Genomic DNA, 14,794 nt, shown 5'->3' with positions numbered 1-14,794 from the left:
TGAACTCTGGTCTCTTGCATGTTGAGCCACCACGACCCACCCAAGATACATTCTTTAATGAGAATTTTGCATAGTACTAAAAGATAATCTGCCAGGACACATCCTAGAAAAGCTGTGAAATCAAGCTCTTTGTCATTCCTGAAGGAATACACCAGTTTGATAATACATGTATAACTCCCAGTGTTTCCAGGAGTTCTATATATCAAGTAATTCAGTAACGGATAGGAGGATGTAAGCAAAGAAGAGACCAAATGCAGATCTTGTTATCAACTTATACTGGATGGATAGATTTCTTTTAATTACATGATAAATGTAATTCATAAAATCAAATGTACTCATAAAGGTACATCTATTTTATGTTACATAAAAAACTGCAGACTGCAAATTGTGCATATTTACCATAATGTGTTACCTGGGAAAGCCAGTGAGTGGGATTTCTTGCAAATATTTACTGCCATGATACAAAACAAATATATGTAAACTACAAGGTCCCTAAAAAAGCAGTTTGAGTTTATATATAGAAAGATGGCACTATCTGATCAAATATGCAAGAGATGTAATTTCCCAGAGTTTAATAACCACACAGATGCCTCCTCCTTAGCCTTCTTTCCTGTTTGACAGTTTTATTCCTTTATTCTGGTTCTCACTTTCCCACAGTCCAGGGGTCTGAATGACCTTTTCAACAAGTTCCTCAAAGGCACTTGGGACACCACCACAGGTTTTTTGCACTTGCCTCAATGAACAACATGGAATGCTTTCGTTCAAATTTCAGGCCTTTGTTTCTATCAACTTCACGATTTTTCTTAACCTTATTTCCAACTAGCATGCTTACTATGTCATTTCTTGTGCTGTATGTTTCCAATTCATTTAACCAATTATCCAGTTTAAGAAAGGTGTCTCTTCATGTGACATCATCAGCTAATATAGCACCCTGTGCACCTCTACAATGGCTGGGAGTTAATGTTCTGAATCGCTCTTGACCAGCAGTATTCCATTTCCATCCACTGAAATTGTTTCCACCTTAACGTCAACACAGGCCTCAGCTCCAGCCTGCACAGCTGCCACTGGTGAAGCCACGTGGGTGTAGTGGACAGCAGCTGCGGGGAGACCAGAAGTGGGCCAATCATCCACCGTGGGGCTGGGCCTCGGGGCGTAGTCGGCCAGCAATCGAGGTGTCTGGCAGGGTCGCCTGCGCTGCAGATCAGCTGATCACCTCAGGTGCTGGTAGCTCCCCAAACCCCCAGCAGAGACCCCCCAGCCGGCTACTCCAAGCAGAACAGCCCCCGAGCCAAGCACGCCGACCTTGAGTCCAGACATAGGTTTTTAAATTATATAAACTTCCTTTAAGGATTTTATTTGACCTAGTCAAATAATGTTACATTGATATTTTTCCTGATATTAAACTATTTTGCATTTCTGAAAGAAATGCTCTTTAGCAATGATATTCATCTTTTAATGTACAGGGAGATTTAGTTCACTAATTATTATTATTTTTTTTGTATGCTGCATGGCAGGGTCACATTTCATTCTCTTTCCATGTGAATATATCCCGTTATTGCAGCACCACTTGTTGAATTTTTGTTTGTTTGCTTGTTTTGTTGGGTTTTTTTGTTTGTTTGTGAAGTGCATGGGCCAGGACTCCAACCCTGGTCTTGCACATGGCAGGCAACAAGTCTCCCACACAACTATCCTCACACCCCACCCCCACCAAATATCTGATTCAAGATTTTCACATTTACGTTCTTGAATGAGAACACTTGTTTTGTTTTGTAGTCTATCAAGATTTTCATATCAATTTAGTAGTAGTACCTTCTAAAAATAAAGGAATAATGTCTAATTGCAGATAACATTTGTTCAACATTTTTTATATATATTCTCATTTAAATTCATGGCAATCTCATGAAATCTGTTACCTCTATTTCAGAAATGGTGTAGCTAAATCCTAGAGATTCAATAACTTCCCAGCCATTGAATGGCAGAGCTTAAATTACAAAGTGGTGGGCCACACTAATAAACAACACTCAGCTAATTAACACCTTTTTTTTCAATATTCTAAAACTAGAACTCCGATTTGAAGGTGGTGATTTAAACTTAAGAGGGAGGGATGACACATACAAGTAAAATCATAATCATCTTTGAAGACAACGTTTTCAAGCTCAGTTTCTTCCAAAGTTATTCAGTTTTCTACTTCTTGAGTCAATTTTACAAAGTCCAAGTTTTACAGGTAATCATCCAATTTATCAAAATTTTGAACGTTCTTAATATCTACTTTTAAAAACACACTGCAAAAACACGGATGCATGGGTGGTTCAATGGTAGAATGCTCCCCTTTCATGTGGGAGACCTGGGTTCGATTCTTGGACCATGTTCCCAAAAACAAACAAACAAACAAACATATTGCAAAACCAAAAGATTAAAGCTTACCTTGACTTTGAGCCAGATGAAGAATTTTTGACGTGACATATCTGGCAGTATCTGATTCTGCTGATTCAGTATTGATTTTCTCCAGCTGAGCCAGGAGTCCCACAATCCGAGAATTATTGGTAAGGCTAAAAAGAATGTTACTTTACATTAGGGCACATTCTACATTAACTAAAAATTCATTACTATAAAAATCACTGTTCAAAAAAAAAACCTCTACCTTTCTAAAAACACTGAACATTTGAATAGTTAGCACTGTTCGGAGTTGTCAACACAGCTGTAAATGAAACAAATAAAAAAAAGCTAAGCAAGTGAATTATATAGTATGTCAAATGTTAGGAAGTGCTACAGAAAAAAAGCAGATTAGAGAAATAAAAGGTTCAGGGAAAGGTGGCACAATTTAAACAGAGTGGTCAGGGAAGATCTCATCAAAAGGCTACCACTTAAGTCTGTTACATTTAATGTCAAATTAAGGAGAATCAGATAGTTACTCATTTCAGGCTTTTGTGCCCATACATCCTTATTTCCTTAAGTATACTCTAAGCACAGAAATATCTAATCAGGTCCAAAATTCAGACTTGAAAATATTCTTTTATTATCATCTTAAGAAGCTAAACTTAGGTGTGAGTTTTGGCATGTTAGTGTGAAAAAGTTGTAGTTTAAAAAAGAGCTATATAACTATGGTAAGTGGGGTATTTAAAATGTGGTTTTTTGAGTGTTTGTGATTACTGAAAACAAAATTTGAAACACATTAGTTGGCACTACAACTGAAAACCAAACAACGGAGCATTCTGCTGCTACTTGTAATTAATCTTTGCTAAAAAATTACAGGAAGCAGGATAATTAATTAGGGAAAATATTTTATTTGGGCGGTTGCTATAAACAGGGGACTATAATTCTTGTACTTTACTTCACAGCTTTGCTAAGTTTCTTTAAGCAGTCTGACATACCACAAAATCATTTTAAGATTTTGTTTGTATAAGAATTGTTTTAAAAGTGTTCTCATTATCAGAGGAGTTGTGGATATATTTTTTAAATAATGTGCTTTTCTAAAGCCTAAGAAGCAACTATATGAACTCTATTCTGGAGGAAAAGGCTCTCAATGGAAGTTATATGACTTTTATGTTTCTGTGCCATCAAATATAGGCAAAAATATCACTTGTACAATTCTGCTGTTTAACGGGAACTATTGTTTTCCTTGGCCCTAATTAAAAGGTCTGATATTTTAGGTTGACTATTTTATTGTAAATTAATCTATTCTGATTTTTTAAATTATGGTTGACTATTAAAAAAAGGGATGACAGGAGTTCCAGTAAGATGGAGGAATAGGGTAGGTCGAGTTCACCCCGATCCAAGGAACAAATAGAGAAGGGACTGGAAGGTGACTGAGCCAGCAATTCCAGGTTGTAAGTGACCTGGGAGAGTCTTCTGCACCACATAGGGAGGTCCTGATGCAAAAGCTGAGGAACTGAGAATCAGAGAATCGGAGACCATCCGCTGGTGCAAACAGCCTAACAAGGAAGCCCAGAGCCATCAGGAGTGCACTAACAGGGAGATGGGGAGTGGGAAGTAAGACAAGGAGCTTCCTTGAAAGCGCTAACCTCATCAGCATAAACCTGAGATTCATGAATTACTCCACACCCCACACATCTGAGCCCCGTCACCTGCAACCCCTTCCCGCGCTAGAAGCGCCCCCACCTCACCAAACTCCATGCACATACCTGCCCCACACTCCCACCCCAAGTGCAGGTGAGTGCCTGTCCCAGCCCACCCAACTTCTCCTGTGCAAGTACAGTCTCGTCTCACCCCTTACGAGCACTACCTGCCCTCCCTGCTGTCTGCAAACGGTTACCAGTGCGTAAAGGCTGCAGGCGCTTACCTCCATACCTAGGCTACACCCATCCCCAGTCCATACAATTGGGAAACCCCACCCCATACGACCTGAGCTATGTGCACACATGTGCATGTCAGTTTATAGCATTCCCAGATCTCCACATGTGTAAGGCCCCCAGCCATGCCCTCCCCCCAGCTCTGGGCAAGTGTTGAACAGCACAGCATGGCCACGTCCACCACCAACCCATACTGGTGCAACACCCACCCGCTGCCCTGAGCTCTGTGCATGTGCACAAAGGGAACCAAGCCCTAGACCAGCGTACACCAAGGCCACGACCCCCAGACCCGAGCACACACACAGCCACATGCTCCCAGCCGCTGGGGGTTTAGGCTCACTGGCACCAGCGTAGCATCACCAACCTGCACCTACACCTGTGCTGCAACCCATCACCACAATCTGTATACTAGGGAGCAAATATATCTTTGAAAAAAGAAATCCTGTAATTCAGATTTGAAATAAATTTGCATATATGAAAACTAAAATTCTGAAATGAAGCAATTAAGCATTTTCTTTTCTCGAACTATTTTTCTCTTAAAGGTTATCTGTGAATATTTTTCTGTAGCAAATAAAACTCATTCAAAAAACTGAACACAAAACAATTCTCACATTATTACTGGGAGATGAGGCCAAGATGGCAGCTTAGCAAGGTGTGGGATTTAGTTTGTCCTCCAGAGCAGCTAGTAAGTAGACAGGAACAGTACAGAATAACTGCTGGGGCCACATCAGCGACTGAACACACAGCGTACCCCAGTCTGGACAAGCTGGACCCGTTGCAAGCCCACCCAGAATTGTGAGTTCCCCAAACTGCAGCAGCCAGCGCCCCTCCCCAACAGGCTGGTTCCCAGAGGGGACAGGAAAGAGACTTTACCAGCAGCAGGGGCTGAGCTCTACCAAGCTCCAATTGTGGAATTAACAAATTCTGACTACTAAAAATAGGACCCCAGTTCAGATGAACCTCAAGTAAAAGCAGAGGTTGCTGGTTTTTGCCCCTGCACAGAGGGGGCAGGGCTGACAGAAAAAGAAAAAAGAAAACAAAACAGAGTTTTCCTGGATTGGATACCACATAATAATTGAAAGAATCTGAGCCCTGAAGGAAACGAGGGGAAACATAGGACCTGAAAATACACAAAACAACATACCAACTTATGCTCTTGATTGGCAAACCCAAAGAATGGGCATCCTGCTCCAAAAAGGATTTTTATTTTTCTTTTTAGTGGCTGTGTTTCTATGGCTTAACTACTCTTTAGATACAGCGGTAGGGATTCTCAGCCTCCAACTGCCAAGGCATAGGCAGAATTAAGCTTGTTTGAGTGTTTATCTTGACCCTGTGCCTTTCCTGGGAGAGGGGTGGGGCCCAGCTCAAGTGGACTCCCTCCCTCAAGGAATTCGGACTCCAGGGTCTGGAAAAGTGAACTGACTATAGCCAGCCTGCAACCTCTCCTCTGTCTCAACGACGCCCCCAGCTGGGAGAGTCTGCTGAAGTTAAAGGTATCACATCTCCTTATGCTGATGGGCCCAGCATAAGGCAGAAAAGCACCACATACTGGGCAGGGCTGGAAAAACAGAGAGTCCAAAGGCTTCACAGGAAACCCTTTCAATCTGCAGGGTCATACCCTCAGGGAAAACTGATGCAGGTAACTTCTCCTGAGATGAGGCCAGTTTGGTCTGGGAAAATCTGGCTATGTCTATAATACCTAAGTAGACCCTTCTAAGCGGGGGAAAAAGATACCATACAGGCAGGGCAAGAAACAAGAAAACAAGAAATGAAAACTTCTGATCTGTTAAAACTTAAGAAAGAGATCTAGAATAAGCTGAACTGAATGTCAAAGAACAGAGAGACAACAGTCATCCAGCAAGAAAATCCTAGGTAAAAAAAAAGTGAAAACAACCTCCAGAGTAAACTAATTAAAGTAATTAAATGCCTAGACGCCAGCAAAAAATAATGAATCATACTAGGAAAACTGAAGTCAAAGGAATAAAACAACAATTCAAAGGAGATACAGGAGTTGAAACAATTAATTCAGAATGTTCGAACAGACATGGAAAACCTCAAAATCAAATCAATGAATTGAGGGAGGATATAAAGAAGACAAGGAATAAACAAAAAGAAGAAATCGAAAGCCAGAAAAAAAAAATCACAGAACTTATGGGAATGAAAGGCACAGTGAAAGAAATGAAAAAAACAATGGAAACCTACAATGTTAGATTTCAAGAGGCAAAAGATAGGATTAGTGAACTGGAGGAGTATGGGACATCTGAAATCAAACAAACTAAAGAAAATATAGGGAAAAGAATGTAAAAATATGAGTAGGGACTCAGGGAACTGAACGACAACATGAAGAACATGAATATATGCGCTGTGGGTGTCCCAGAAGAATAAGAGAAGATGAAAGAGAAAAACTAATAGAGGAAATTATCACTGAAAATTCCCCAACTCTTATGAAAGACTTAAAATTACAAATCCGAGAAGTGCAACGTACCCCAAACAGAAAGATTCAAATAGATGTACTCCAAGACACTTACTAATCAGAACGTCAGATGTCAAAGAGAAGAGAGAATCCTGAAAGTTTCCCATCACAAACAAAGGAAGCCCAATAAGACCAAGTGTAGATTTCTCAGCAGAAACCACGGAGACGAGAAGACAGTGGTATGATATATTTAAATTACTAAATGAGAAAAACCGCCAACCAAGAATTCTATATCCAGCAAAACTGTCCTTCAAAAATGAGGAGCCAAAAAAAAAAAAAAAAAAAGAGGGGGAAATTAAAACGTTTTAAAGAGAATTTGTGACCCAGAGACCGGCTCTGCAAGAAATACTAAAGGGAGCACTAGAGACAGATATGAAAAGAGAGGAGAGAGAGGTGTGGAGGAGAGTGTAGAAAGGAAGACAATCAGTAAAGGTAAAAAGAAGGAAAATTAGATATGACATATAAAATCCAAAAGGAAAAATGGTAGAAGAAAGTACTACACATACAGCAATAATACTAAATGTTAATGGATTAACTCCCCAATCAAAAGACACAGACTAGCAGAATGGAATAAAAACCAGGACCCATCTACATACTGTCCACAGGAAACACATCTTAGACCCAAGGATAAACATACGTTGAAAGTGAAAGGTTGGGAAAAGATATTTCATGCAAATAACAATTTAAAAAGAGCAGGAGTAGCTATACTAGTATCCAATAAATTAGACTTCAAATGCACAACAGTTAAAAGAGGCAATGAAGGACACTATGTATTAATAAAAGGAACAATTCAACATGAAGACATAACAATTATAAATATTTCTGCAATGAGCCAGAACGCTCCAAAATACATGAGGCAAACACGAAAAACACAGAAAAGAAGGACAGTTTTCCTGGATATAGAATTCTTGCTTGGTAGTTTTTCTCCTTTAGTAATGTGTCTATTTTTAATTTCTCAATTTAAAATTTCTTTTAAATTTCTATGAGAAATTTAAAATAGACACATCTACCATAATAGTTGGAGACTTCAATTCCACACTTTTATCAGTGGAACCTCTAGAACAAAGGATCAATAAAGAAACAGAATTTGAATAACACAATATGTGAGCTAGACTTAACAGACATTTATAGAACATTACACCCCACAACAGCAGGATACACCTTTTTCTCAAGTGCTTATGGATCATTCTCCAGGATAGACCATAGGCTGCGTCACAAAGCAAGTCTCAATATATTTGAAAAGACTGAAATCATACCAAATACTTTCTCAGATCATAAAAGAATGAAGATGGAAATCAATAACAGGCCGAGTGCCAGAACATTCACAAATATATGGAGGCTCAACAAACATACTCTTAAACAACCAGTGGGTCAAGGAAGAAATTACTAGAGATATCAGCAAATATCTTGAGGCAAATGAAAATGAAAACACAACATATCAAAATCTATGGGATATGAGAAAGGGAGTGCTAACAGGGAAATTTATTGCCCTAAATGCTTATATCAAAAAAGAAGAAACCGACTTCCGGAGAAGATGGCGGCTCAGTAAGTCGCGCGGATCTTAGTTTCTCCTCCAGAACAGCTACTAGGGGAGTAGAAACGATACAGAACAGCTCCCAAAGCCACGACAGAGATAAAAAAGACAGCGTACCCCTTCCTGGAACGGCTGGTTGGCTGAGAGAACCCGCTCTGGTGAGATCGCCGAGGGGCGTGGGCTTCACCGGGCAGGGCGGCAAGCGGCCGGAGTCACTCCCTCCCCCTTCCCAGGCTGGCTGGGAGAATTGCACAGGCGGTCCCCTCAAACCGCGGCGGCTGGTGCCCACACCACGCGCGGCCCCCTGGACCAACTGAGAGAATTGGATCGGAAATCCCCAGGCCGCGGAGAACGGTGACGGGGGGGCCTTCCAAACCCGTGACTCCCCGGGAACGGTGCACTCTCCCGGGCGGGCCGCTGCGGCTGGGGACCTCCCGCCACGCTTGGCGCCCCCGGCCGACTAGGAAATTCGGATGGGCGCTTTCCCGGGCTGCGGTGGCCAGCGATCCTCCCGGCGTTCGGACCCCGGGCCGGCTGGAACTCTTCCAAGCCGCTTCGGCTAGCGAACCTTCCGGACGGCGAGAGTTTTCCAAAGTTAAAGGACCCACAGCACCTTTTACTGGTGGGACCCGCAGACAAACGTGTGCCACGAGAGCCACCTACTGGGAAGGATAAGAAAAACAGAACCGAGAGATTTCACAGAAAAATCTTCGAAACTTTTGGACCCAACACCCAGGGAAATCTGTCTAAATACGCAGACACCAGCAAAAGATAACGGATCACGCTCAAGAAATTGAAAATATGGCCCAGTCAAAGGAACAAACCAATAGTTCAAATGAGATACAGGAGCTGAGACAACTAATGCTGAATATACGAACAGAAATGGAAAACCTCTTCAAAAACGAAATCAAAAAATTGAGGGAGGACATGAAGAAGACATGGGCTGAACATAAAGAAGAAATAGAAAAACTGAAAAAACAAATCACAGAACTTATGGAAGTGAAGGACAAAGTAGAAAAGACGGAAAAAACAATGGATACCTACAATGATAGATTCAAAGAGACAGAAGATAGAATTAGTGATTTGGAGGATGGAACATCTGAATTCCAAAAACAAACACAAACTATCAGGAAAAGAATGGAAAAATTTGAACAGGGCATCAGGGAACTCAAGGACAATATGAATCGCACAAATATACGTGTTGTGGGTGTCCCAGAAGGAGAAGAGAAGGGAAAAGGAGAAGAAAAACTAATGGAAGAAATTATCACTGAAAATTTCCCAACTCTTATGAAAGACCTGAAATTACAGATCGAAGAAGTGCAGCGCACCCCAAAGAGATTAGACCCAAATAGGCGTTCTCCAAGACACTTACTAGTTAGAATGTCAGAGGTCAAAGAGAAAGAGAGGATCTAGAAAGCAGCAAGAAAAAAACAATCCATCACATACAAGGGAAACCCAACAAGACTATGTGTAGATTTCTCAACAGAAACCATGGAGGCTAGAAGACAGTGGGATGATATATTTAAATTCCTAAAAGAGAAAAACTGCCAACCAAGACTCCTATATCCAGCAAAATTGTCCTTCAAAAATGAGGGAGAAATTAAAACATTCTCAGACAAAAAGTCACTGAGAGAATTTGTGACCAAGAGACCAGCTCTGCAAGAAATACTAAAGGGAGCACTAGAGTCAGAAACAAAAAGACAGAAGAGAGAGGTATGGAAAACAGTGTAGAAAAAAGGAAAGTTAGATATGATATATATAATACTAAAGGCAAAATGGTAGAGGAAAATATCCAAACAGTAATAACACTAAATGTTAATGGACTGAATTTCCCAATCAAAAGACATAGACTGGCAGAATGGATTAAAAAACAGGATCCTTCTATATGCTGTCTACAGGAAACACATCTTAGACCCAAAGATAAACATAGGTTGAAAGTGAAAGGTTGGGAAAAGATATTTCATGCAAATAACAACCAGAAAATAGCAGGAGTGGCTATACTAATATCCAACAAGTTAGACTTCAAATGTAAAACAGTTAAAAGAGACAAAGAAGGACACTATATACTAATAAAAGGAACAATTAAACAAGAAGACATAACAATCATAAATATTTACGCACCGAACCAGAATGCCCCAAAATACGTGAGGAATACACTGCAAACACTGAAAAGGGAAATAGACACAAATACCATAATAGTTGGAGACTTCAATTCCCCACTCTCATCAATGGACAGAACATCTAGACAGAGGATCAATAAAGAAATAGAGAATCTGAATATTAATATAAATGAGCTAGACTTAACAGACATTTATAGGACATTACATCCCACAACAGCAGGATACACCTTTTTCTCAAGTGCTCATGGATCATTCTCAAAGATAGACCATATGCTGGGTCACAAAGCAAGTCTTAACAAATTTAAAAAGATTGAAATCATACACAACACTTTATCGGATCAAAAAGGAATGAAGTTGGAAATCAATAATAGACGGAGTGCCAGAAAATTCACAAATGAGTGGAGGCTCAATAACACACTCTTAAACAACAAGTGGGTCAAAGAAGAAATTGCAAGAGAAATTAGTAAATACCTAGAGGCGAATGAAAATGAAAACACAACATATCAAAACTTATGGGACGCAGCAAAGGCAGTGCTAAGAGGGAAATTTATTGCCCTAAATGCCTTTATCAGAAAAGAAGAAAAGGCAAAAATGCAGGAATTAACTGTCCACTTGGAAGAACTGGAGAAAGAACAGCAAACTAATCCCAAAGCAAGCAAAAGGAAAGAAATAACAAAGATCAGAGCAGAAATAAATGAAATTGAAAACATGAAAACAATAGAGAAAATCAATAAGACCAGAAGTTGGTTCTATGAAAAAATCAATAAGATTGATGGGCCCTTATCAAGACTGACAAAAAGAAGAAGAGAGAGGATGCAAATAAATAAGATCAGAAATGGAAGAGGAGACATAACTACTGATCTCACAGAAATAAAGGAGGTAATAACAGGATACTATGAACAACTTTACGCTAATAAATACAACAATTTAGAGGAAATGGACGGGTTCCTAGAAAGACATGAACAACCAACTTTGACTCAAGAAGAAATAGATGACCTCAACAAACCAATCACAAGTAAAGAAATTGAATTAGTCATTCAAAAGCTTCCTAAAAAGAAAAGTCCAGGACCAGATGGCTTCACATGTGAATTCTACCAAACATTCCAGAAAGAATTAGTACCAACTCTCCTCAAATTCTTCAAAAAAATTGAAGCGGAGGGAAAACTACCTAATTCATTCTATGAAGCCAACATCACCCTCATACCAAAACCAGGCAAAGATATTACAAAAAAAAGAAAACTACAGACCAATCTCTCTAATGAATACAGATGCAAAAATCCTCAATAAAATTCTAGCAAATCCTATCCAACAACACATTAAAAGAATTATACATCATGACCAAGTAGGATTCATCCCAGGTATGCAAGGATGGTTCAACATAAGAAAATCAATTAATGTAATACACCATATCAACAAATCAAAGCAGAAAATCACATGATCATCTCAATTGATGCAGAGAAGGCATTTGACAAGATTCATCATCCTTTCCTGTTGAAAACACTTCAAAAGATAGGAATACAAGGGAACTTCCTTAAAATGATAGAGGGAATATATGAAAAACCCACAGCTAATATCATCCTCAATGGGGAAAAACTGAAAACTTTCCCCCTAAGATCAGGAACAAGACAAGGATGTCCACTATCACCACTATTATTCAACATTGTGTTGGAGGTTCTAGCCAGAACAATTTGACAAGAAAAAGAAATACAAGGCATCAAAACTGGAAAGGAAGAAGTAAAACTATCACTGTTTGCAGACGATATGATACTATACGTCGAAAACCCGGAAAAATCCACAACAAAACTACTAGAGCTAATAAATGAGTACAGCAAAGTAGCAGGTTACAAGATCAACATTCAAAAATCTGTAGCATTTCTATACACTAGTAATGAACAAGCTGAGGGGGAAATCAAGAAACGAATCCCATTTACAATTGCAACTAAAAGAATAAAATACCTAGGAATAAATTTAACTAAAGAGACAAAAAACGTATATAAAGAAAACTACAAAAAACTGCTAAAAGAAATCACAGAAGACCTAAATAGATGGAAGGGCATACCGTGTTCATGGATTGGAAGACTAAATATAGTTAAGATGTCAATCCTACCTAAATTGATCTACAGATTCAATGCAATACCAATCAAAATCCCAACAACTTATTTTTCAGAAATAGAAAAACCAATAAGCAAATTTATCTGGAAGGGCAGGGTGCCCCGAATTGCTAAAAACATCTTGAGGAAAAAAAAACGAAGCTGGAGGTCTCGCGCTGCCGGACTTTAAGGCATATTATGAAGCCACAGTGGTCAAAACAGCATGGTATTGGCATAAAGATAGATATATCGACCAATGGAATCGAATAGAGTGCTCAGATATAGACCCTCTCATCTACGGACATTCGATCTTTGATAAGGCAGTCAAGCCAACTCACCTGGGACAGAACAGTCTCTTCAATAAATGGTGCCTAGAGAACTGGGTATCCATATGCAAAAGAATGAAAGAAGACCCATGTCTCACACCCTATACAAAAGTTAACTCAAAATGGATCAAAGATCTAAACATTAGGTCTGAGACCATAAAACAGTTAGAGGAAAATGTAGGGAGATATCTTATGAATCTTACAACTGGAGGCGGTTTTATGGACCTTAAACCTAAAGCAAGAGCACTGAAGAAGGAAATAAATAAATGGGAGCTCCTCAAAATTAAACACTTTTGTGCATCAAAGAACTTCATCAAGAAAGTAGAAAGACAGCCTACACAATGGGAGACAATATTTGGAAATGACATATCAGATAAAGGTCTAGTATACAGAATTTATAAAGAGATTGTTCAACTCAACAACTAAAAGACAGCCAACCGGGCATACCGTGTTCATGGATTGGAAGACTAAATATAGTTAAGATGTCAATCCTACCTAAATTGATCTACAGATTCAATGCAATACCAATCAAAATCCCAACAACTTATTTTTCAGAAATAGAAAAACCAATAAGCAAATTTATCTGGAAGGGCATGGTGCCCCGAATTGCTAAAAACATCTTGAGGAAAAAAAACGAAGCTGGAGGTCTCGCGCTGCCTGACTTTAAGGCATATTATGAAGCCACAGTGGTCAAAACAGCATGGTACTGGCATAAAGATAGATATATCGACCAATGGAATCGAATAGAGTGCTCAGATATAGACCCTCTCATCTATGGACATTTGATCTTTGATAAGGCAGTCAAGCCAACTCACCTGGGACAGAACAGTCTCTTCAATAAATGGTGCCTAGAGAACTGGATATCCATATGCAAAAGAATGAAAGAAGACCCATATCTCATACCCTACACAAAAGTTAACTCAAAATGGATCAAAGATCTAAACATTAGGTCTAAGACCATAGAACAGTTAGAGGAAAATGTCGGGAGATATCTTATGAATCTTACAATTGGAGGCGGTTTTATGGACCTTACACCTAAAGCAAGAGCACTGAAGAAGGAAATAAATAAATGGGAACTCCTCAAAATTAAACACTTTTGTGCATCAAAGAACTTCATCAAGAAAGTAGAAAGACAGCCTACACAATGGGAATCAATATTTGGAAACGACATATCAGATAAAGGTCTAGTATCCAGAATTTATAATGAGATTGTTCAACTCAACAACAAAAAGATAGCCAACCCAATTACAAAATGGGAAAAAGACTTAAACAGACACCTACCAGAAGAAGAAATAAGGATGGCCAAGAGGCACATGAAGAGATGCTCAATGTCCCTGGCCATTAGAGAAATGCAAATCAAAACCACAATGAGATATCATCTCACACCCACCAGAATGGCCATTATCAACAAAACAGAAAATGACAAGTGCTGGAGAGGATGCGGAGAAAGAGGCACACTTATCCACTGTTGGTGGGAATGTCAAAGGGTGCAACCACTGTGGAAGGCAGTTTGGCGGTTCCTCAAAAAGCTGAATATAGAATTGCCATACGACCCAGCAATACCATTGCTAGGTATCTACTCAAAGGACTTAAGGGCAAAGACACAAACGGACATTTGCACACCAATGTTTATAGCAGCGTTATTTACAATTGCAAAGAGATGGAAACAGCCAAAATCTCCATCAACAGAAGAGTGGCTAAACAAACTGTGGTATATACATACGATGGAATATTATGCAGCTTTAAGACAAGATAAACTTATGAACCATGTAATAACATGGATGGACCTAGAGAATATTATGCTGAGTGAATCCAGCCAAAAACTAAAGGACAAATACTGTATGGTCCCACTGATGTGAACGGACATTCGAGAATAAACTTGAAATATGTCATTGGTAACAGAGTTCAGCAGGAGTTAGAAACAGGATAAGACAATGGGTA

At 39.4% G+C, this 14,794-nt stretch overlaps 1 protein-coding gene across 5 annotated transcripts in view; it reads right to left on the bottom strand.

The window, feature by feature from the left end:
• Positions 1–14,794, bottom strand: part of LOC143673742 (cytosolic carboxypeptidase 1) — a 262,732-nt gene that overhangs the window by 193,930 nt on the left and 54,008 nt on the right. For all 5 annotated transcript variants that reach the window (XR_013170577.1, XM_077148653.1, XM_077148656.1 and 2 more), the window contains exon 3: positions 2,425–2,549. Coding sequence is in view for 4 of the 5 variants with exons in the window: in XM_077148653.1 (XP_077004768.1) it covers positions 2,425–2,549 (125 nt within the window). In the remaining variant the exon portion in view is untranslated. The remainder of the gene's footprint in view (positions 1–2,424; positions 2,550–14,794) is intronic.

This window comes from Tamandua tetradactyla, chromosome 2 (genome assembly GCF_023851605.1).
Source record: "Tamandua tetradactyla isolate mTamTet1 chromosome 2, mTamTet1.pri, whole genome shotgun sequence".
In the NCBI taxonomy this organism is placed as follows: Eukaryota; Metazoa; Chordata; class Mammalia; order Pilosa; family Myrmecophagidae; genus Tamandua; species Tamandua tetradactyla.
This window is presented reverse-complemented; position numbering and strand designations above follow the sequence as displayed.